The 20857-nt window shown below is 47.4% G+C and overlaps 1 protein-coding gene and 1 long non-coding RNA gene across 6 annotated transcripts in view; one reads left to right on the top strand and one right to left on the bottom strand.

The window, feature by feature from the left end:
* The window catches only part of TMEM67 (transmembrane protein 67), a 32031-nt gene extending 28425 nt beyond the window's left edge, over positions 1 to 3606 (top strand). Inside the window, exon 28 of the mRNA XM_083825603.1 lies at positions 371 to 3606. Within this exon, the coding sequence (XP_083681729.1) occupies positions 371 to 451 (81 nt within the window). The 3' untranslated portion in view covers positions 452 to 3606. The remainder of the gene's footprint in view (positions 1 to 370) is intronic.
* A 131-nt stretch (positions 3607 to 3737) lies between these two features.
* Positions 3738 to 20685, bottom strand: LOC310894926. 5 transcript variants are annotated; one of them, XR_014580293.1, is made up of 8 exons: positions 16257 to 20685; positions 15774 to 16145; positions 14056 to 14197; positions 12413 to 12702; positions 11898 to 12056; positions 5849 to 11649; positions 5575 to 5751; positions 3738 to 4673 (listed from the first exon to the last, which is right to left on the bottom strand). It is a non-coding gene; the product is annotated as an uncharacterized lncRNA (long non-coding RNA). The 5 variants fall into 5 exon arrangements; XR_014580294.1 differs by having other exon boundaries at positions 3738 to 5751; positions 5849 to 11032; positions 11411 to 11649; XR_014580295.1 differs by having other exon boundaries at positions 3738 to 5751; positions 5849 to 11032; positions 11421 to 11649.
* Between the last annotated feature and the right edge of the window lie 172 nt (positions 20686 to 20857).

Below are 20857 nucleotides of genomic sequence, written 5' to 3'. Positions count from 1 at the left end.
ATATAGTTAGATAATTAAACCCTGTAAGCAGTATGTGGTGACAGAAGATTATACTGAGAGCTTATAAAGTTACTCATTATTTTTTCTTTTTGGAAAACAGGCTTAATTTTATTCACATGCATGTCATGAGTAAAGAGGCTACAAGTAGCTCTCAGTAGAAAACACAAATTTCTGTTAAAATTAATCACAATTTTATCATATTTCAAGGTGAAAAGATATTGGAAGATACTTTGAAATTGCTAAAGGCAGTTAAGCACCTAATTCACTCATCTATTATTTAAATACAATATGTAGTTATTTTATGTTGGGTATTGAAACATACTGTTTTAAGTACTTCTTCATTAATACAGTTTCTCTAAAATGTTGTTAGATATTCAGGTTTATTCGTAATACAGTCGGGCAGAAGAATTTGACATCCAAAACCTTGGTGGATGAACGATTTCTCATTTAGTTAAGAAGACTACAGACTTTGGTGAGGAGTTAATCGTGGAAGTTGTGTCCAGGATCAAAGCATCTCTTCTGACCTACAGGTTAATTATGGTGTACTTTTAAATCATAATGTAACAGTTTCACAATTTATCATTTTTTATATTGTCTGGTATTAAGTTTTATTTTTGTATATTTACAGATGTTTTTACGTTGTGAACACTAAGCCATAGGCTTTTAAAAGGAAAGATAAATGAAAAAAAGAAGTAAACCTAATGTTGTTTTTATTAGAAGAAGGTAAAGATTATTTAATGGCTTTTGATAAGATATGGACCACTAATTTTGAGGCAATAATTTGAGCATTCTATGTGGCAGGATTGGCTGTCAACTCTTAAGTTTTCTGAAAATACCTTAAATCTTTTTTTCTTCTTTTTTACATTTTTTGTTGTTAATTTATTTTGAGGTATAATGTTTAGTAAACATACTTTGGTTTTATTCAGCACAGAATTTGTTCTGAGCTGAATTAATATTTCAAGAGGACTATCAAAAAATCACTTATTTATAGTGATTCCAACTTGAAATTTTAACTTTTCTTCATTGTGTCATAGTAGTGTATGCTTTTGTCTCTTTTCTTTGAGTTTATCGTTCTTTTCTTGGGTGTAGACTATACATGACAAAGTTTCCTTATGTCTGAAATACAGGCATCACTACAGCGATGCAGAAAAACAGGCTAATCATAATTGCACAGAGGAGATGTTTATAGGTATTTTGGGTTTGATCCTGATCTTCTCTCATTTGATGTGAGCTGCTCAGGGAAATAATAATAGTACTAATTCTGTGCTGTTTCCACACAAGTGAAACACAAGCAACTATTCATATCTTCTTAAAGTGTTCTTCACAGGTGCCTATATATGCTCATATACTTCAGGCTCTCTAATTTTCTGGCTTTGTTATCTTTGGACTTAACACAATAACCATTATCATTTTAGCTTCATCATATTTTTGAAATTTAGACAATTTAATAGTTATTCAAGTGCCATTTATTAAGTGTTAAGGGAGATTACGAATGGCCTTTGAAACACCTTAAAGTGAGGTGTCTACCTCCCATTTGTATCTTTGAAAAGTCTCCCTGCTTTTTAAAAATAATATTTTTCATTAAATGGTTAAACATGAATATTGTTTGCTGTTTTTGTAACTGTCACTTGTCTTTAGATGATTCAACAAGGGACTCTCACCAGCAAAAACACCATAAAGGAGTAAGTCGAGGCTAGCATCCTTATTCAAAACAGATTCAGGACATGGTTAGTTGCACCTACCAGATTTTAAATGCAGACATCCTTATCAGAGTTGAAGCAGCATTGTTTTTCAGGTGTTTCTTGGTTTCATGAAGAGGAAGGTGTTGTTAATGTTGATACCATATCATATTGTAATTTTAAACTTACGTCCAGGAATATGGACATAAATCTCAGGGTCACTTGTTCTAATGCATTTGCTTTTGGTGTTGCAAAAATAGTGTAGCTTTCTTGTCCAATGTAGTTGTTACTGACTGATAGAATGTGTATTTGCCAGTAAGGCTGTAAGGTAGATAAGTGAAAGGTTTATTTTTCAGCAAGACATCCATTTATTAATATGCAGTTTAGCACAGCATTTCCATACTGTGCTTTCTTTATTTTTGTCTACTACTGTGCACAATTCTTAGTTTCTTGGTGCACCCTATGCCACAAAAAAGTGTGAATATGTAATTTGCAACAGCAAAGTGTCCACTGAATAAAATCAAGGTTGATGTCTTTATAGGGAGTGTAGTAATTAGAAGTGTCCTTTAGGTTCTGGATCTGTTAAAACAGCCAAAAACCCTGTTTCCACTGAGGACCATGACATATGAGTTCACTAGTTGTGAGGTTTCTATCGTATTGCCTGTCAGTGATCTACTGAGTGCCAAACCTCTAAACTAAGCTAAGGAGCCATCTGGAAAATAGGCAATAGGACATTTGCAAGGCAAAGTTAGGCTCCTGTGTTCCCCTGCATTTCTCTGGGCAGTATCTTTGCATAGCTTAACTACATGTAACTACACTTTCCAGGTCTTGCAGCTCTACTGAAGTGTTGATGTACAAGAGGACCGATGTGACTAAGAGAATAGAGAGTTGCTGTGGTCCATAGCTGAGAAAGTACATGATGAATGACCCTAATACAGGGCTTTTCTTCCTTTCACTTTCCAGCAATAGAACTGAGCATCATCGTTAATGATAATGGAAGCTTTTTCTCTGTGTAGATTCTGATTATGGGTTCGTAGTCCAGAAGTTAGTTATGTCAGGGAGTAGAGCCATGCTTCAAACATAACTCCTCTAGAGTGTCCTGGTTTGTGACTGACTTCAGTCAGAATAAGTAAAAGGTGGTAATCAGACCCTGCTAAACCAGGAAATGTCTGCAAGCATAAAGTAGATGTGATTGTGCCATCTGTAGACACAGCCATGTAGTATTAATTTAGTCAGTCTGGTAACAGCAGAAATGGAGACCTGGCAGCGTGTGGGCTCTCACTCTCTACCTTATTCTCAATGCTTTTGCTAAGCAGGTACATCTTTCCATGCAAAAATTACGCTTTGAGTTTGCTTTACGTATGCCTTTGATTAACTGCTGTTCAGAAGGGCATGTGAAAGCTTTTAATGGCCTTGTGGTTTGAAAGAACTACTGGTAAAGGCAACTCCTGTTGCAGATAAATGATAAATTAACCTAAAATTGTCTTGTCGAAACAGTTGAGTCACTTGCTCCCCTATTTCTCCTCAGTGCTCACACTATTCTGTTGTGTTTTAGTTTTCCAGGCCATTTATCTGAAATGTTAATATAGCTAACGTTGTTGCTGTACATGATTTAGAAAATAATTACAGGAGTCAAAAGCTCCAGGAATTCATAGAAGATTTTCTTCATTCTTGCTCTCTAGTGAATGCTTGAAATGGGTTGACTGTGCTATGTTCTCCTATTGGTTGGTATTTGTTCAAGAAATAGCTCTTGTGATTGTATTTCCAATTTAATGAGTGTTCTTTTTTTCATTTTTTTAAATTAGTCAGCAGCTACAATGTGTCATTCATGTGTTGAATGTCTTTTAACTTTATAAATGTTTTAATCACACAGCATATCAAACTTTTATATCTGTCTCTCTGAGCAATAAAATTTTCAAGGATTGGAGAAGGGTTTTTTTTGCACTCATTAATTCAGCCGACCCAAGTCTACAATACTCTTTTCCTTCCATAACCATGAGAGGTTTCAGAACAGGGCAGGAGGTGTTTACTCGTTCAGCAGTCCACGAAGCTCTCTTGGGACAAGGGTAAGAAAGGGACATTGCAGGCCGTGTGGCAGCAGCGGGTTATGGTTTGGGATAACCACAACTAATGGAATGAGCTTGTTGCTTATTGCAGTGTCTAATGGGCTAGATGCCAAAATAGTCAATTCCGTAATTAATTATACTTCCTATATACAGACAAGTCATAATGACCAGATCCAGAAATTTCAAGAATTTGTTTGAAATTCACAGTCTCGTTTACTAGTGAGGCCTTGACTGATTTGCATTTTACTACAGCATCCATTTCAGTGATAGCGCTGGGTGTGTCTGTGGCTTTTACATCCACTGAGGTAATCTTACAAGAGGGGGGAAGTGCAGCTGGCATGAGGCTCAAAATTCCACCCTGTCCGTCAGGTTGCTGCAGCATGGGTGAGGTGGCAGTGCCACCAAAGCATTTCTGTTTGTTTGTTTGTGAAGTGTGACTAGTGGATGACTTGGGGAGGGTGACGTTGCAATATACTCCTGAGAAAATCATGAGTAAGCTGGGATGGCAGAAGAAGGTGACCAGCCAACTCCTCAAAACCAGTCTCCTTCAACAACACCTGCTTTCCCCTACATCTCTGCTTTTCTCTAGCCAGTTTCATGGCCTTTTCCAGCGTACCTTCTCACCATTTGAAAGCACCGATCCCCTTTCCCTCTTTCCTGCACCTCATCCTCCACAGGCAGTGCCTGCCACAGCCTCGTACTTCGCACATCGTCGGTGGACATGTGGCTCCTGCCCTGCCTTCCTGCACACCAAGTCAGCCAGCACCACTCTGTGCCTGGGGCAGCTACCGCATATCCGTGCCCCTCTGAACAAAGGAGGAAAATGCAGTCTGGCCAGATGGGCAGATGGCCTTTGTAGGGGAATTTTATCAGGTTGTGTAGCCGTGAATTACGTGCCCAGGTACGTCATAGGGCAGCAGCACAGGTTCTACGGTGAGAAGAATGAAAATCCAAACATGCCATCAGAAACCAGTTTAAAAGCAAGAGGTCCTGACTTCCACATGTCTAAAGGGAAGAAAGAATGAAACCCAGACACCTCCAAGCTAGTTGTTCGAGCACTAGAAAGAAGCAGCCTGGCTTCCTGCGGCTTTGCCTACATGCCACCTCCACCCCAGCACCCCCAGCTTCCTCATGTGACCCTTGCGCCACCACAGCAGACAAGAGATGATGCACGTCGTAGCTGGCTTGGGAAAACCACCGGGCTCACTGGCCAGCCGCTGGTTGCTGAAGGAATATAGGGCAGGAGCTCTGCTTGCCTTTTTCTCAGCAAAGGCATTAATAATTTAAGTGAATACAGGCTCTTTCCTGTACCAGCCGCTGCTGCTTGTGCAGGAACTTCATAGCTTGGGGACTTGGCACTTTGCTCAAAGTTGGCAGCTTCCTTGGGGAATCAACTGATAAGCCCTGTTTCTGCAGGGAACCAGATGGAAAATGATGCTTTCAGCAAGGAGAGCGGGGCCGTGGCTGTGGCCCTGCAGGCTGGCATCTGCACTCCGGTGCCTGTGGGGACACCTGCTTGAGGCAGCAGGTCACAGATGAAGTGATGTTCCCCAGAAACCTCACAGAAGATGCATTTCCCTCTCTGTGAGAAGAACACTTCTGTGTTACCCCAGCAGAGCTTTGTAAAGCCCAGGTAGTACAGAGCCCTGCTAACCTGTGTTCCTCTCTGATCCAGGCAGTTTTACCAACATACTGCCGCTACTCGAGACTTGCTGCCCCCTCAGTTTTCCCCAGTGACCTCCATCACTGCAAGGACAGCCGCAGGCCTGACAGCTGGGGAGAAGTGAGGGAGCCCGTGGGATTAATTAGGAAATGTGCAGTGTATTCACCTGTAAGAACTTGCAGGATCGCTCCAACACGGGTGACTCTGCGAACATCAGGAGGCAGCACTGCATTTGACGACATTGAGAATTTCCCTTTAGAGGATCAGAATTTCTTTTTGTTGTTGTTGTCCATGACAGGAGAGACCGTACCAGCCAATCTCATCACAACCTGTTGTGTTTATGCTAAGCAGAGAGAGAAAAACATACTTGTCATAGCCCAAAAGTGGTTACGCCTCGATACCGTGCAGTAATTAGGAGACAGATCTAGGTGTTTTCTCACCCTTTTAATAGGTTCCTGCTATTGTAATGGATATTGAAATTCCTCTTTACAGCGCTCTTCATCAGGGTGGCAGAAAGCCATAGAACAAGGTTGGTTGGTTGGGTTGGTTGGTTGGTTTTTAATCACAGAAAATAGTGAAGGAAAAAGTGGCCAGCTCACGTGGTATGGAAGGAACTGAAATGAAAAACAAAGAACCTGTAAAACCATCTTCTTTGTGACCTTTTCACCCTGCTTTACAGCCATGGGGAAATAATTGCCTTCTAATCATTCACAAAATCGGTCACCGGTTGCAGGAATGCAAGTGCTGAACTAAGATATTTGCTTTGGGCTTAGCCCGATCCCAGGGCCGAGCAGCACTGCGCCAGCTCTGTCCCCAGCAAACAGCTCCCTGTGGCCCCGGGCCTGGCCCAGCCCCGCTGCTGTCGGTGCCCCTCGCTGGACCCCCCGTTCCCCAGCCTGGCTTTACCCCAGCCCCCGCTCCCCTCGGTGGTCCCTGTGGTCACTGTGTCCTGGGGACAGCCGGAGACCATTGGGATGGGTTTTGCTCTTTTCATAGAATCACAGAATCATTCAGGTTGGAAAAGCCCTCCGAGATCACCTGGTCCAACCATCCCCCTGCCACCAATGTCACCCACTGAACCGTGTCCCCAAGCACCACGTCCAGCCTTTCCTTGAACACCCCCAGGGACGGTGACACCACCACCTCCCTGGGCAACCCGTCCCAGTGCCTGACTGCTCTTTCTGAGAAAAAATGTCTCCTCATTTCCAGCCTGAACCTCCCTTGGCACAACTTGAGGCCATTCCCTCTAGTCCTATGGCATTATCTGTGAGAAGAGGCCGATCCCCAGCTCCCCACACCTCCTTTCAGGCAGTTGTAGAGAGCAATGAGGACTCCCCTGAGCCGCCTCTTCCCCAGACTGAACAACCCCAGCTCCCTCAGCCGCTCCTCACGGGACTTGTGCTACAGGCCCCTCACCAGGGTTTCCCCTGCAGGTGGTTTTGTGCCTTTAAATCTGATGCCTTGCGTTAATTGTGAGGTTTTCTTAGCTTATCACAGTCACATCCCAATCTCCATTTACTGCAGAACAAACAACAAAGTGGTGCTGTGTTACAGCAGGCATTACACTGCGTAATGCCCTGCACGGCCTGGGGCAAAATGGGGGACGGGGCCAGGATCTGGCTTTGGGGCGCAGGGCCCAGGCTGGCCCCTGCCTGCACCAGCCCCGTCCCCTCCCCTCTTCATTTGTAGGCCCTACATAAGAACATCTTTGCTGAAAGTTTGGGGTTTATTGCATTATACTGTAAGCTTCTGACAGATGATGCAGGGAGAGGGAGTTTTCAGGTGTTCGTTAATCCTAAGAGCATACAGTCAGAAATCAGTTTGTTTCACAGGGTGAGGAAAAGACTGTATTTTCTTTGGAAAGGCAAAGTCTGCCTGCATTTTCATTTTTATTTAAATTTTTTTCGGTGTGTGGATATAAATATTTTTTGGTGTGTGGATATAAAGATCTGTGCCTCACCATTGGAAGGCCCAATGCTGCTCACCCGTGCCTTGTATGCAGTAATTTTAACAAACACTGGAAAATGCTACGGCATGGTCAGACACACGAAATGATGCGCAGAAAGTATTTCTGTGAAGAGATTGCTCTGCACGGGTGAGGTGTGGCAGGAAATACCCATGCCCAGGGCAGAACCTGCTGAAGCTCCAGGTTCCCCCAGCTGCATCCCAAACACGTAGGGCCAGGGAAGCATCCCTCTCCTTCCCTCTCCACATTCCTCCATGTGGACGTGATTACAGAGATTATGGTTCAACTTCCTGCACGCAGCTGAAACCCCTTCCTGCCTAACGCTGGTCCTACTGCACGTTACTTCTCCTTCGTGGCATCTTGCATGTGGATACGAGAGCACCTAGCGATACACTCTTTGGAAGGCAAAGCCCTGAATTCATGTGAAGGCTGAAGATGCTGGAGATGTGCTGCTGCTGCATCCCCGTTACCCACGTCGGTGCAGCGAGCTGACGGCTGCCATCAAGGCAGTTTTGCTTCCTCACCCCCGGTACCGTGAGGAAACCGCAATTTCCTGAGCCGCTTTTGCTGTTTCGAGCGTGCTCTGCTCCCCAGTGGCTTGTTTCTGACACCGCGAGGAAATGCAGAGCGGTGCTTCGATGACATTTCTTGGAAATAGTAATATTCACTGCCCATACTCGGCAGACGCTGAGCCAGAAGAGGCCATTAGACGGTCGAGGCTCTCTTGCCGTGTGCCACGCGGTGCTCTCAGCTCTCCTGACGCCCCGCTCCCGCTGCCCTGGTTTGTCATTACGGGCCGTGCTGCGGCCTCAGAAATCATTACTGGGGGAGGGCTGGGACTCTTAAAGATGCAATTAAGAAGCAGATGAGTTTAAATGTAGCTCGACACAGGAACGGAGAGGAGTTGATCCCTTCTGGGGAACGGCTTTTATTTCCCGAGGCTTTTAGCTCTCTCAGCTTCTGCTTTCCCCGCTGGCCCACCTCACCCGCGAGAGGCCGCTGAGGTGGAGCTGGGCGGGGAAGCGGCTCTGCAGGCCCCAGGAGCCACCAGATGCGTTCCCCAATCCAGCACTACCGCGTTTCCTCAGAAAGGTGCACGCAGACCTGGGTGTTGCCATCCCCGAGCCTTCCTGTCATGGGGGAAAGAGCGAGAGGACGCGCGGCCATGGGCCCTCCTGGTGAGCCACGAAACCAGCCGGAGGGACACGAGGAGGCCAGATCTTTGTGACAAGCGTACAGCAGCAGCAAGGCTTAAGGAAACAGGTATTTATTGGGAGATTTATTAATCTTTGTCCCATCGAAGAACACACACAGACCCTACTGGCCTACCCTGGCCTGTTTCTGACCATCGGCCCAAGAGCCAGCAGGGCCCCGTAATCCCCGTGGCCCCAAGGCATTGCTTAAGAGTTTGCAGGCAGGTTGTAAGCAACCATAAAAATGTCCCAAAGCTCACATCTCGGTCCAAAGTCTTGCGATGCTGCAGCTTTCTGTCTCCAAGGACTGCTTTTAGCTCAGGGAGAGGGGAGAAAGAAAAATCCTCTTGTTTGCTTTGGCTGGGGCTGCTGGTGCCTGTCAGCACTTCTGTCAAAAAACCCCACAACACCAAGCCCATGCTGAAACCCCACTGGTGGCCAATTCCCATCGCTGCCTGGTAGTACAGGCTCCTACACGGTTTGCTCCCAAAATATTTACTTTGTGATTAACTTGTGAGTGTGGACATCGTGCATGGTCCCGACAAACTCTGCAGTGAATAAAACGTAATTTTCCTTCGGGTTTACACAGGCACGATGAAAGCTGCACTCAAAGCAAGCCTTGAACAGGAATGTTTCAAATCATTTCTCTTCGGTTTCTTCAGTCCTGGAGTGGAACTGACTTCAGAATATTGTCTGGCCACTGACCTGTAAGAAAAGTTTAAACTTCTTTCATAACTCAGAGAGAAAACAGGGCCTCTCAGTTAGCCCTTTCCAAACCTTCCTGCCCCGGGCACCAGGAAAACCAGGCAGCACCCGGTCCGTGGCACAGCACAAAGGCAGGATGGAGCCCATCTCGTGCCAACACTCAGACCCGAGCTGTCCCGTCGGAGGTGAAACCGGAGGGCTCTGGAGCAGCAGGGCGAAACGCAGCTGACAATTCCTCTTCTGTCTGCTCCTGGGCACGCAATTTTAAATGAGACGCAGCTTCACAGAGTGATTTTGGAAGTCGCTTCCCCCTGGCTGAGCCAGTGCTGGAGCCCAGCTGGGGCTGGCCCGGCTCCTGGATGAGGGGCTGCGCTTCCAAAATGCGGCAGGGAGCTGGCAGGGGCGGTTTTGTGGCAGCCAGCATCTTTAGGAGCGTGTAAAAAAGCGGGACAAAGGACCCATTTCTACAAACCATGGGCGCTGGCTGAGGAAGGGTGTTTCTGGCAGCCCTCCCCCCCCTCCAGCTGCTGCTCCAAGCACAATCCCAGCAGCACCGCCGCACCCCCTGACCCGCCTCCGAAAAGGCATTTTTGGCACTGACACAGCGCATTTGGATCAAAGATGTTGTGCAGCGGCTCTGCCGATCCAGCAGAAAACTCCCCCTGTACAGCAGCTGCTGCTGCTGCTGGGCGGAGGAGGGCGAAAACGCCCAGGAACACAGGAGGAGTGCCCCTGGATGAAGTTTGCTGCTGTTTTCTGAAAATACCTGGCCTGAGGGCTGAAGGCATCCGTGTGGCAGCTTAACTCACGTGGTGCGACCGCAGCACGGGGAGTTGGGGGTGACTGGCGAGAAAGGTGGCTATGTTATACTCCTTTCTGGCAGAAAGCCTCTGCCAAGTGCTTGCAGACCGCTGGTCCGAGCCAGTCTGTGCAGTGTGCTCTTGCTCAAAGAGCAGCAGCACCAGGAACAGCCCTGGCTCAAATTCTGCCTTCCCAGAGGCGACTCCAGCGCTGCCGGCTGGGTTAAGTGCTGAGGCTGAGCACAAGTCCCCTGCTGCCGTTTGAAGTTGATGGTGTGGAGGGCTGTGCTATCTCGTGTCAGGAGCTTTATCGCAAGAGATCGGTGCTTTGTGCTCTGTACAGCCACGTCAGCTGCAGGCTGCCTTGTTTCATGGGCCGCATCCAGCATTTTCTCCGAGGCTGAGCCCAAGCTGCAACATCTTGGTCAATGTGAGCTAACAAAAACATGAGCTTCTTCAAAGAGAACAGAGCTGTGACATCCTCTGACCGTCCCATCCAACCCCTGCACACCAGATGCTGTCACTGCTGGCTGCTGAAGGATGATTGTGAGGCAGAAGCCAAAGAGCAAGCCTCCCATTTCTGCCTGTGACAATCTCTGCATTAATTCCTTAAAAGGGTTTCAAAACAAGAAGCCTGTAACAGGACCTGATACTAGAGAGAAAGGTAAAAGTAAACAATAACACAGACATCTGTGTGGCCAGAGGACAGACAATGAAAATTATATTAAATGCTGCAAAAGATCGGGTTAAAAAAAATGTGTTGCTTAAACCTCCCCCTGCCAGTAAGTGACCTTAAATATTCTCTGTTTTACTTGGTACGAATTTGCTTATGTTTATTTGGTTCAGCCCGCTCCATGCTGTGTCTCCGGCGTGTCTTATTCTTGTGTCACTCTCATGTCCTTTTGTGAAGCCAGCAATGTCACCCCACCGCTTTCCTTCCCTCGGTGCCAAGGGAGGAGGCTAAAGGAACAAAGCAGCAGAGCTGGTGTTTCCAGTGGAGAAAGCATGGTGATGAAGCTAATCAAAAACAATCTCTCTAGAACAATCGCAAGCTAATGTTATTCTTACAATGCTAGGCTTACAATAATCTGAGTTAAATGTGCCATATTGTATTCTTATACATACGTTTTATATATGTTTACTGTTAGATGGAGAAACACACAAATAACCCCCCTGCCCTCAGCTCCTTATTACTGATCTCTACATCTTACCAGATTTAGTCAGAAAGTCTGAATTATGTCAAAACAGGTAGATATTACCAACCCCCCAGGTATTTTATTATCAATCCTGATCAGAAATGTACATCCATGAAGCGGTATGTTGGGGCCACACGCTCACCTGCACGCACCTGCATCCCCTCTTTCTGCAGTGTAATCACTTCAGTGGTCAAAGTCAATTTTTTTTTCTAACCACCAGCACAGCAAAATGGAAATAGGCAACTTGTTTTGCTGCTCTGCTCCATACATCATTGCTGAGAATCAGCCACAAAAGGGCTCAGGAATTAGTGCTTAGCTGGCAGTTCTGCTGATAACGCATGAGGCGAAGCAGCCTGCTCGTTTACAGCCGCATTGTCCCTGCTGACAGAAGTAAAAATGTGCTTTTGTCACTGTCAATAAACAAATTGGAAACTGCTCAGGGAGATAGGAGCCCTGCCTAGCCCCGTTGTGTCAACAGGCAGAGAAGAGCAGCCAGCTGAGGGAGATGGGAAGGAGGGAGGAGGATGATCTGCCGGCACCTCATCCTGCTTCTCACTGGTCCTGACCTGTTTCAGGGGGAATTTTTGGACCTGGCGGCCGGTGAGGGCTGAGCGGGGCTCCTCGCTCACCTGTCCTCCTGACGCCGGTGATTGCAGCCCTGCCGGGCAGCGAGGTGTGTCCTGCAGCTGGAGGGAAATTTTCCATCAAAACAACAGGTTTTCATCAGGAAATGCCACTTCATCAAAGTCAGAGTGCTTCGAACCAGCTGAGCGGTTCCTAATGGACTCCTGAGGAAAGCAAGGAACAGATTTTTTTTCAGAAACCGTCTCGTTCATTGATGATTATTTGAACTGCAGGGGAGCCACATCTATGTGTCTGGGGGACTCCTAATATTCCAGACTCCATTTTCCAGAGCTGGGGATGCTGGAAATGCCTACCAGGAAACAGGGTTTGGCTCCCCGCAGTGCCGGATGGAGTCGGGCATCCCACAGGACACCATCTCACTCCGAGGACATGTGGGTTTCCATGCCCACCCCCAGGGAAAAAGGAGCCTGGGCATATTGAAGAGGGCATGGATAACAAAAAAGGAAGTTAATGGGGAAAAAAGGGGGTTTACAGGAACACCAAACCTGAAATAACTGACCTCAAGCCCAGGTTTTCCATTCAGGTCTCACACATGTCTAGGTGTTTATCCAAACTCCCATTTTGAAGTTGGACAGCTGCTGTGCAGCCTGTGAGGACCAAACGCACCCATCCTTCCACCGCCGGGCAAGGAAAGCACTGGGGCTTGGTAGCTCTCCTTTTCATTCAGAGGCATTCTGCAGGATTGCAGTTACCTAGCTCCGACAGAAACACTTCCCAGCGCCCAAGGGGCAAGACGCACGCTTATAACCTCCCCGTGAAGAGCTTCCGCTGCTGTTTCTGGTTGATTACCTGCAGTTAAGAGTGCACTTAGTTATGAGCACGGAGCTGAATTCCTCATTAACATCCATATCAGCTGCCCACATGTTCCTCCAGAGCACTGGTTTAGCTTCAGACAAGCAAAGGGTGGCAGCCCCTGCGCTGAGAGCAGAGGAGGTGCCCCATAGCTCTGGCTGCGTTTGAGGAAAGGCATTAAATATATTAAATACATCTCCTTTCTTTTGCCTGCAGAAAGTAAAAGGAGTGAGCGACACAGGCAATGACAAGGGAACGTGAGGAAACATGAGGGATTTGGAGGGAAAAATGTTTTCCTATTGTCACCAGTGAGGCTTGGTGCCTACAGCAGGGGTTATGATCTGTGGAACGTCTCATCTTTTTCCCACCCTGATGGACATGGGTTTACTGAACTCAGAGACACAACTGAGCAGTCTTTTACCTCTTTCTCTTTGACCTCTTTTTGCTTTTGCCATATTTCATAGACCCACAGAATGGTTTGGGTTGGAAGGGACCTTAAAGCCCACCCAGTTCCAGCCCCCTGCCATGGGCAGGGACACCTCCCACCAGACCAGGTTGCCCAAAGCCCCATCCAACCTGGCCTTGAGCACCTCCAGGGATGGGGCACCCACAGCTTCTCTGGGCAGCCTGTGCCAGGGCCTCACCACCCTCTGAGCAAATAATTTCTTCCTATCTGATCTAAATCTCCCCTCTTTTAGCTTAAAGCCATTCCCCCTTGTCCTATCCCTACACTCCCCAACAAGGAGTCCCTCCCCAGCTTTCCTGTAGTCCCTTTAGGTACTGGACCTCTAGTTCCAGTGTTATCTCACTCTTAGCCTCATCAGATTTTCACTACAGGAAAATTATTTCCACTACTTGGGTTTTAATTAAAAAATGGTTTAAATTCCACTCATTATTTAGTGGAACTTGAAGAGCTTTAAATGAGCTGAACATGCATTTATTCTTTTCTTTTATTTTTTTTTATCGTATGGCTTTTCATCTTCTAATTACTCCATCAAGGCTTGAAAAATCACAGATTTCCTATGGCCCGTGTTTCAGGTGAGGGCTCAGTCCAGTTCGCTGTGTGGTATTAAATACAAAGCAGAGATCAAAGAGGAAATGCAGCACTCTGTGTTCGGCACAGAATCTGCCAGTGCTGTTCCGAGGCGTGTTTCAGACGGAGCCATGAAAACCGATTTGCAAAGGCAAACTCGGCTGCAGGCTTTCTGAAAGAATTCAGTGCTAACTGAACCAATGATCTCTCTCACTCTTTTTTTTTTAAAAAAAGGAACTCTATCAGAAAAAAAAAAAAAAAAGAAACATCCTTAATATTCCTAACACAAACCAGGCTCGATTCCAGAAATATTTTACCTCTGAGTAAGCAGGGAAATGAGCTTCTTGTGCCGTCCTACTCCAGTGACTCACGGCACGGCGCAGCCCAGAGCATCCTTGCACAGCCCCCCCGTCAGCAGCAGTGCTCAGCCAAGCACGTGCCTCCTCCACAGCTCACGGGCTGCAAGCAAACGAAAGATTTATGGCACGGTGGGTACGAAATACGTATTCCTTACGTGCACTCTGTGACATGCGTTTAAGCTCTGAGAGCTCTCATGTAAAATTAAAGCACGGTAAATGCTGATCTTCCTTAATGTTGTGCCGGTTTTGTATTGCATATCTTGTTCAGCCGCTTCAAGACAAAATCCTGTTCCCGCTGGCTTATGGTGGGTTGTCCCAAACGGCCAGTGGATCCCTTTGGTAAGGTAAGCCCATGCCTTATTGGCATCTGGGGAAAAAAATCAACAAAAATCTTCACAGGAAGGTTCTGCTTCCCCCTTACCTGGTGTTCCCTGGCTGCAGTGAATGGAAAACAAGGCATATTTATTCTCACTACTGTTTTAAGTAAGAGATGCTGATTCTTTAACAAATCCCAAGGCAGCACACATCTTTAAGCTCAAAAGGCACGGCTGGGGGACAGAGCAGAGCCAGGAGGAGAGGCAGACCCATGGCCCCAGCCCAGCAGCCCTCACGCTCCTCTCCAGGCAGAAGCAAGTCGCCAAGCAAGCGATATCCAACGCAACGAGAAAAAATGATTTCCAGCTCTCCAGCACTGAGGCTTGGTGCCTACAGCAGGGGTTACGAGATGCCTTCTGATGTCACATATATCTTGTCCTGATGTGCCATCCTCTTTTCTCTAGCATTCATTCCTTGACTACCTTGATTACCAGGGCACAGACCCAGGCGCGCCAAGCCCTCACCCGTGGGGCGGTGTGACCCAGCTCGCAAAATCTGCTTTGCAATGACCCAGGAGCCTGAAAAAGCTCCCGAATCAGTGCCGATTATTCGTGTGTCACTTCGGATGCAAACAGCAAACAGCTCCTGGAGGCGAACGGTTCTGACAGTCGGAAGATACCGTACCACGTCTCATCTAGAGGAGCCGTTTGCTTCTCAGTAGGTATGACGCGAAGTCCTTGACAATTCCTTCTTAGCAGCCACCATCTTCAGTCACCCTAAGCTCTTTTTTTTTTTTTCCAGTCAAAATAAATGCTAATACAATGCGGGTCTTTACACGCAATATATCCTTTATAAAAGGAAGTCGTGGGTGTTCTTGTTTGCTTTATGGTTTATATTTTTGCAACAAATAAAAATACCAAACTAACTTTCGGGAAATAAGAATTTATGCACTGAATTTATGCAGGCTGGGTGCAGCAAATATCACGCAGTTCACTGATCCTGGTGAAAATGAGAATGAAAAACGTCCCCCCTCACACATTTGCTCAAGCATTGCTAAATGCGCAAAAGCTTTCATATCGTGGTTAATTACAGAAATGGCAATGTGTCTTTCATTGTATCTGAGCGAGAGGAGCGAGATAAGAAACGAGAATTACAATATAACAAAGCCAATTTCTGAACCCAGCTGTAACCACGGCAACCTTCATTCACAGTATTTAACTGGGAGTATAGAAAGATGGTGCACTTGGCAAGCCGGAATAAATCATCTACAACATTGGCTTGCAAATGTTGCAAAGACGTGAACTTTTACAAAAATTAAACTTTGCAACAAGTTTACGTCTGCATAAATCACTTGACATTACCTCTGCATTCCCCTGCTCACGTTGGCCACAGGTAAATGTCCTCACCGCACAGGCAGACGTTAGGGGAGATACATTTCAGGATGATGCACAAAGGGAAAAAAAAAATAGATGAATTCCAAAATTAAATATTAACACAGACCCTAGTTGAATACGCCGTGCTGGTGCAGCTGGCGTTAAAAGCTGGCACCGTCACCAGCAGTGAGGATTTTAGATTTCCTCGATCGTACAAAGTCGAGGGGTGGCCCTCAGCCAAGTTCCCCCCTCGCTCACGTTTTTCCCTCCCACCTTCGCTGGCGTCAGGAGCCTCAGCCGCTGCGGTGTCACGGTCCCCGGCGGCTCCCCGTGCGTGAGCTCGGGTACGGGAGCAGTGTGCTATTAACAGAAAACAAAACAAGAGAGAAGTCATGGATCGATACCCTGACGTTTCCTCCCCGCATCCAGCCTCTCTGATGCTCTGGGCTGCTAGGAGGGCACTTCTCTCACCGGCTGCTCCCTGGCACTCGGTGCAGCCCCATCGCTTTGTTCTGCTTCATACCGTGGCTTTTTTCCTTCCCATTTGTGCTAAAATTGTGTTTTTAAAGCGGAGTGCCCATGGCAGAAGTGAGGGACCCAGCTGCAGCCCAGCCTGCCCTGCTCCTCGGCTGCGGGGGCAGCTCCCAGCAAGAACCATTTTGGAAAGGATCCCGAATCCAGCAGGTGATGGGAGCCCCCTCTCTGAGGAGGGAGGAGGGGGAAAATTGGGATCAGAAACTATTTATGTGAACCTCTGTTCAGGAAGTCTTTGCATTAGGGTGGGCTCTCCGGGGAGAGAGGCTTTGTGCAGCTGCAGGCAACTGGTGCAGAAAGTGGCTGTAGCTGGCGGGATAAAGCAAAAGGAAGAAAACCAGCAAGTTTCCAAAACCAAAACCAAACCCTTCCTCTTTATATGTTTGATGTAGCTGTCTGGTTTGAGGCAGCTAGTGAATGTGCTTTCACTTGCCATTTAATGGTGGTCAAAAGAAGAGGAAGAATGCCCCAGATGCTTTGACATCCACTACAGCAATGCGCAGTGACAGTCTCGTAACCAGAGGTAGCCCCACAAAATTGGTTAGTGGTGCTTGGAAGTGAGAAAGAAGGAATTTCTAGGTCACAGGGACGGTAGATTTCTGGCAGGACTCCTATCACCGAACCTCCTCCTCCACAGCATGAGAGCAGAGCCATAGCAGAGACGCAAAAGATGAGGTAGCAAGGTGCCTGGCACCGCTGTGATTGTTGCAGGCACACCAAGACCCTGAAAACCTGAGCGTCTGGCACTGTGAGTGCTGTAAACGCGGCTTTAAGGAATGACCCTGCAGCGTGGGTTCAGTCGTGCTGTAGTCCTTTTTCCCTTAATTGAGTTTTCCTTGTTTTATGTACAAAATCCCTGCTCAAAACAGGCTGGCGCTGCTGGCTACCAGCACGCAGGGCTTTGAGACCAGGAGGTAGGTCTGTGCCCGTAGCTCATCCTTAAGAATTTAAACCCAGCCGTTTTTTTTATTATTATTACTTATTTTTTTTTGAGGAAGACCTGGCAGCATTTGTAAACTTCTCTTTCCTGCCACGGCTGGAATGCCTGGGTGCGAGCCCTGCCGCAGCGAGTGTCGGAGCCAGGCAGCAGGTCCCGTGCCTCTGAGCACAGGCTGGGCACGGGGAGCGCACCGTGTGTGCGCATGGGGCCCGAATATATCACAAGCTGGAAGCGCTTCAGAGCTGCCAGCGGCGCGGATTCGCTACTCAAAGCCCCGCATAGGTGAAGGACGCAAGGCGCTGACCTTTCCTACAGCCCTGGGAATGTGGCTGCGGCCCCAAATGACTCTCTAGAGCTGTCGCCGCTGCTCGAGGCGGAGAAACCTCTTTGCCAGCGCTGTGTCTCTGAACAAAGCACCTTTTTCATGTGTACTTTCCAGGGAGAGGGAAGGAATTCTCTCTGATTCAACAGGGCATTCAGATCCCCCTTCCAGGCTGCTGCAGCGCTGTCATTCTGCTACGTGGGCTTCAAATTGAAAGTTAACGAAAACCAACGCACTCCTCATTTCTCCCGAGGGGCGTTTGCTGTCTCATTTCACGGCTGAGCAAAGTAAGTCGGGAGAAAACACCTCCTCGTTTGACAAAGGCTGCGGGGTCTCCGAGGGCTGTCTGGCAGCAGTATCGTTGCATCCGTGTCACTGCTGTCACGCTGAACGAGCTGCGCTCCTTTTCCTAAGGGTGCCCTGCGCCAACCTCCCGCACGGCAACGTGTGCGCGAGGCGAGCATCATCAGGACTGCCGGGCACCCTTAGTCCTCCCCGGGGAAGCGACCGAACGGCGTCCTCAGAAAGCTGACAACCGGAGAGCAGCAGAAATCACGGACTCATGTTTGGCACCGGGTGTCGCGCTCGCAGCTGCGCTGGGTGCCTGCCAGGAGCCAGCTGCCCGCAGAACATGCCGTCTTCGGGCTGCTCGACCCGAGATCGTTCAAGAGGGTAACAGCGGCGCCAGGGAAGCGAACGGGCCTTCTTTTCGCAGAGCTCTTGCTTGGTTTTATAGCTCTGCTCCGGAGGAAGGCGAGCTGGCTGCCAGTTTCCAGGCGATGGCAGCTTCACGCCGTGCTTGCCAGGTTAACCCAAGGCTTTTCTTTATGGCTCTGGGAAAGACATGCCTCCATTATTAATATATAAGAAAGATAGAAACCTTTCAGTCATATATTCTACCCGCTGATACACGCAAATACAGAATAGTAACGCTTGAATCTAGGAAAACCTGTTTTTTTTTTTTCCTGTTTGATCCCAGCAGTCACACCGAGTCACGACCCTGGTACTGGTTACGCCACAGCAGACTCGAGCACTACTCTTTATACAATTCCTTGATTTAACAAGACACGTACAAAGTTCCTGTTTTTTCTGAACAAAGCAAAAAACACGCGGGCAAACAGCAAGAGCCTACCTGTGAAGCCTTTTCCAGGAAGCCCTTTGCCCTAGTGTTCTCTTTTTCTGTCGTTTTCAGTGTCATGCCCCTGAACTCACTTCACTGCGCCCTTTGCATTTCTACCCTTCATTTATTATTTATTATTTATTATTTATTTATTTATTTTTACTATTTTTTTTCCTTACATGCACATTTGTGACTCTACAGACTCATGGGGTGTGCTGTTGCCTTACATTGTGATACAGGTGCAATATTTTGGGTGCTGGATTGTACTGTTCTGTTTTGTTTTTGTTTTTTTGTTTTTTTTAAATAATCAAGGAGTCATTTAGCTGCTTCCTCAAGCTGAACCAACACAATGTATCTTACCTCACCCCATAAATTTCTCTTGCTATTTTCAGTAAGAGTTGATGCGATCACATGTTGATTGCATTTTGCTACATGAAAATGGAATTACGGTTGCACATGTGGGATTTTGCAAATGGCCAAAATGAGGTTGGGATAGTTGCATAGCCTAATGGAAAGAAAAAAAAAAAGAAAAACCCAAACCAACCAGCACTCCCGGGGCATGACTCTGCATTAGCTGCTGCTCCCTGGCCCTGCTGCATGCTCTTCCCTCCTGCTGGAGGCTGCCACCCGCCCCATTCTGCCCGCCGAGCAGTCTGTGGAGCTGCCCCCTGGACTGCTCTGTGTGAAATGATCGGAGCTGGAAAATGTTCTTTGGGTGCTTCAAAGCACTTCCACTTTAAAGCATGGCCAGCCACGGGATTAGCACTCTTGCAGGGGTGGCGATTTGGAGAGCCAGGGGAGGGGACGTGAAGGAGGAAGCAAGAGAGAGCCTTCCTTTGTATGTGGGTGCAGCCAGATGGCTTCAGGCTGCCAGACCACCGCGGGAACAGAAACACGAGGACCTGCCCTAAGGACCTCCACCGCTGATGTTCTCCTCCTCTTACCTGACCAGCAGCGCTGTGACTAAAGCAGATCACACAGGAGCACAGCGACCATTTGTCACCGTAAGCGGGGCGTCCACTGGGCAGAGCAAAGCACTCGAGTGGGCACTTCGACTGTTTTCCAACAGTACGGGAGGTTAATTCTTGTGGGCGCTGAAAATGAATGAGCATCAAGGCGGTGCCTATGATGGCAACGTCTGTGAATGAGTTTGTTTTCTGAAGACTGAGAGTAAATACTTAATTCGTTGTCTCACGTGTGGATGCATGATCACATCAGAAATGCATTTAAAAGAAACGGTAGTACTGTGACACTGCAGCTTGATAAGGAAATAGAAATACTGACTTGAAGTCAATCAGTGCCTGATAACCAATGCTGTAATTTAAAACGTAAATGCCTTTCTGAGCTCATCTATTCTAAGCTGGATAGAGCCCAGCATGTTTCAGTTTTTAAATAACTCATTCCCATGACCTTTGCAACTCACTAACTTACACAACCGCGCAAAAAAGAGCCTCGTACACATGACTCAGGCTGCCTTAGGGGTGCTGAAATTTAAGAAGGCAGCCTACATAGCATGAGCACAAGCAAAAGGAAAATAAAAGGCTGATTATATAACATGCAGCCAAATCGAACAAACCTCTGCAGTCATACAAAGCTGTGGGCTTCAGAGATGCAGCCACAGCTCAAAGAAGTTTTAAAGAAATCCCCTGATGTCGCTGGTGTTTAGCCCCAACGTTTTGTATCGGAGCTAGTAGGAGAGAGAAATAATCCCTCCTCTCAAAATCCTGCTTTAAAACACATAGCTTGCAACCTGGACGTGCTCCAGGACATCTGAAACACATTGAGTAAAATGACCCCGGGGAAAGAGTAAGGTGCCTGGATTGCTAACTTGCAGGCCCAAAATCATCTGCAAGAAATGCATGCTGTGAGTTCTTGAAAACATGCCGGGTAGCGGTCACCTTACGCTTACTGAATGTCTTTCTGTCGCTCCTGGAGCTTTCTGAAGGGTCCTCAAAGGCAGAGTCCACCTGTGGGGAAATCTGTGATTTTGCACCACCTCCCTGTCCCCTGCCATCGGGGTGTCATTGATCCGTGCAGCTGAATATGCAGATTATTTGGACTTGCAAGCTAAATCCAGCACCGGGCTGGAATCCAGCCCGAGGAAGGCACCCAGGTGCCAGCCTATGGCAAAACCAGAGCTGGGATTCCTAAATGAC

This window comes from Anser anser, assembly GCF_964211835.1.
Source record: "Anser anser genome assembly, chromosome: 2".
NCBI classification, from domain to species: Eukaryota; Metazoa; Chordata; class Aves; order Anseriformes; family Anatidae; genus Anser; species Anser anser.
The sequence above is the reverse complement of the archived record's forward strand: the minus strand, read 5'-3'. Positions and strand labels throughout refer to the sequence as shown.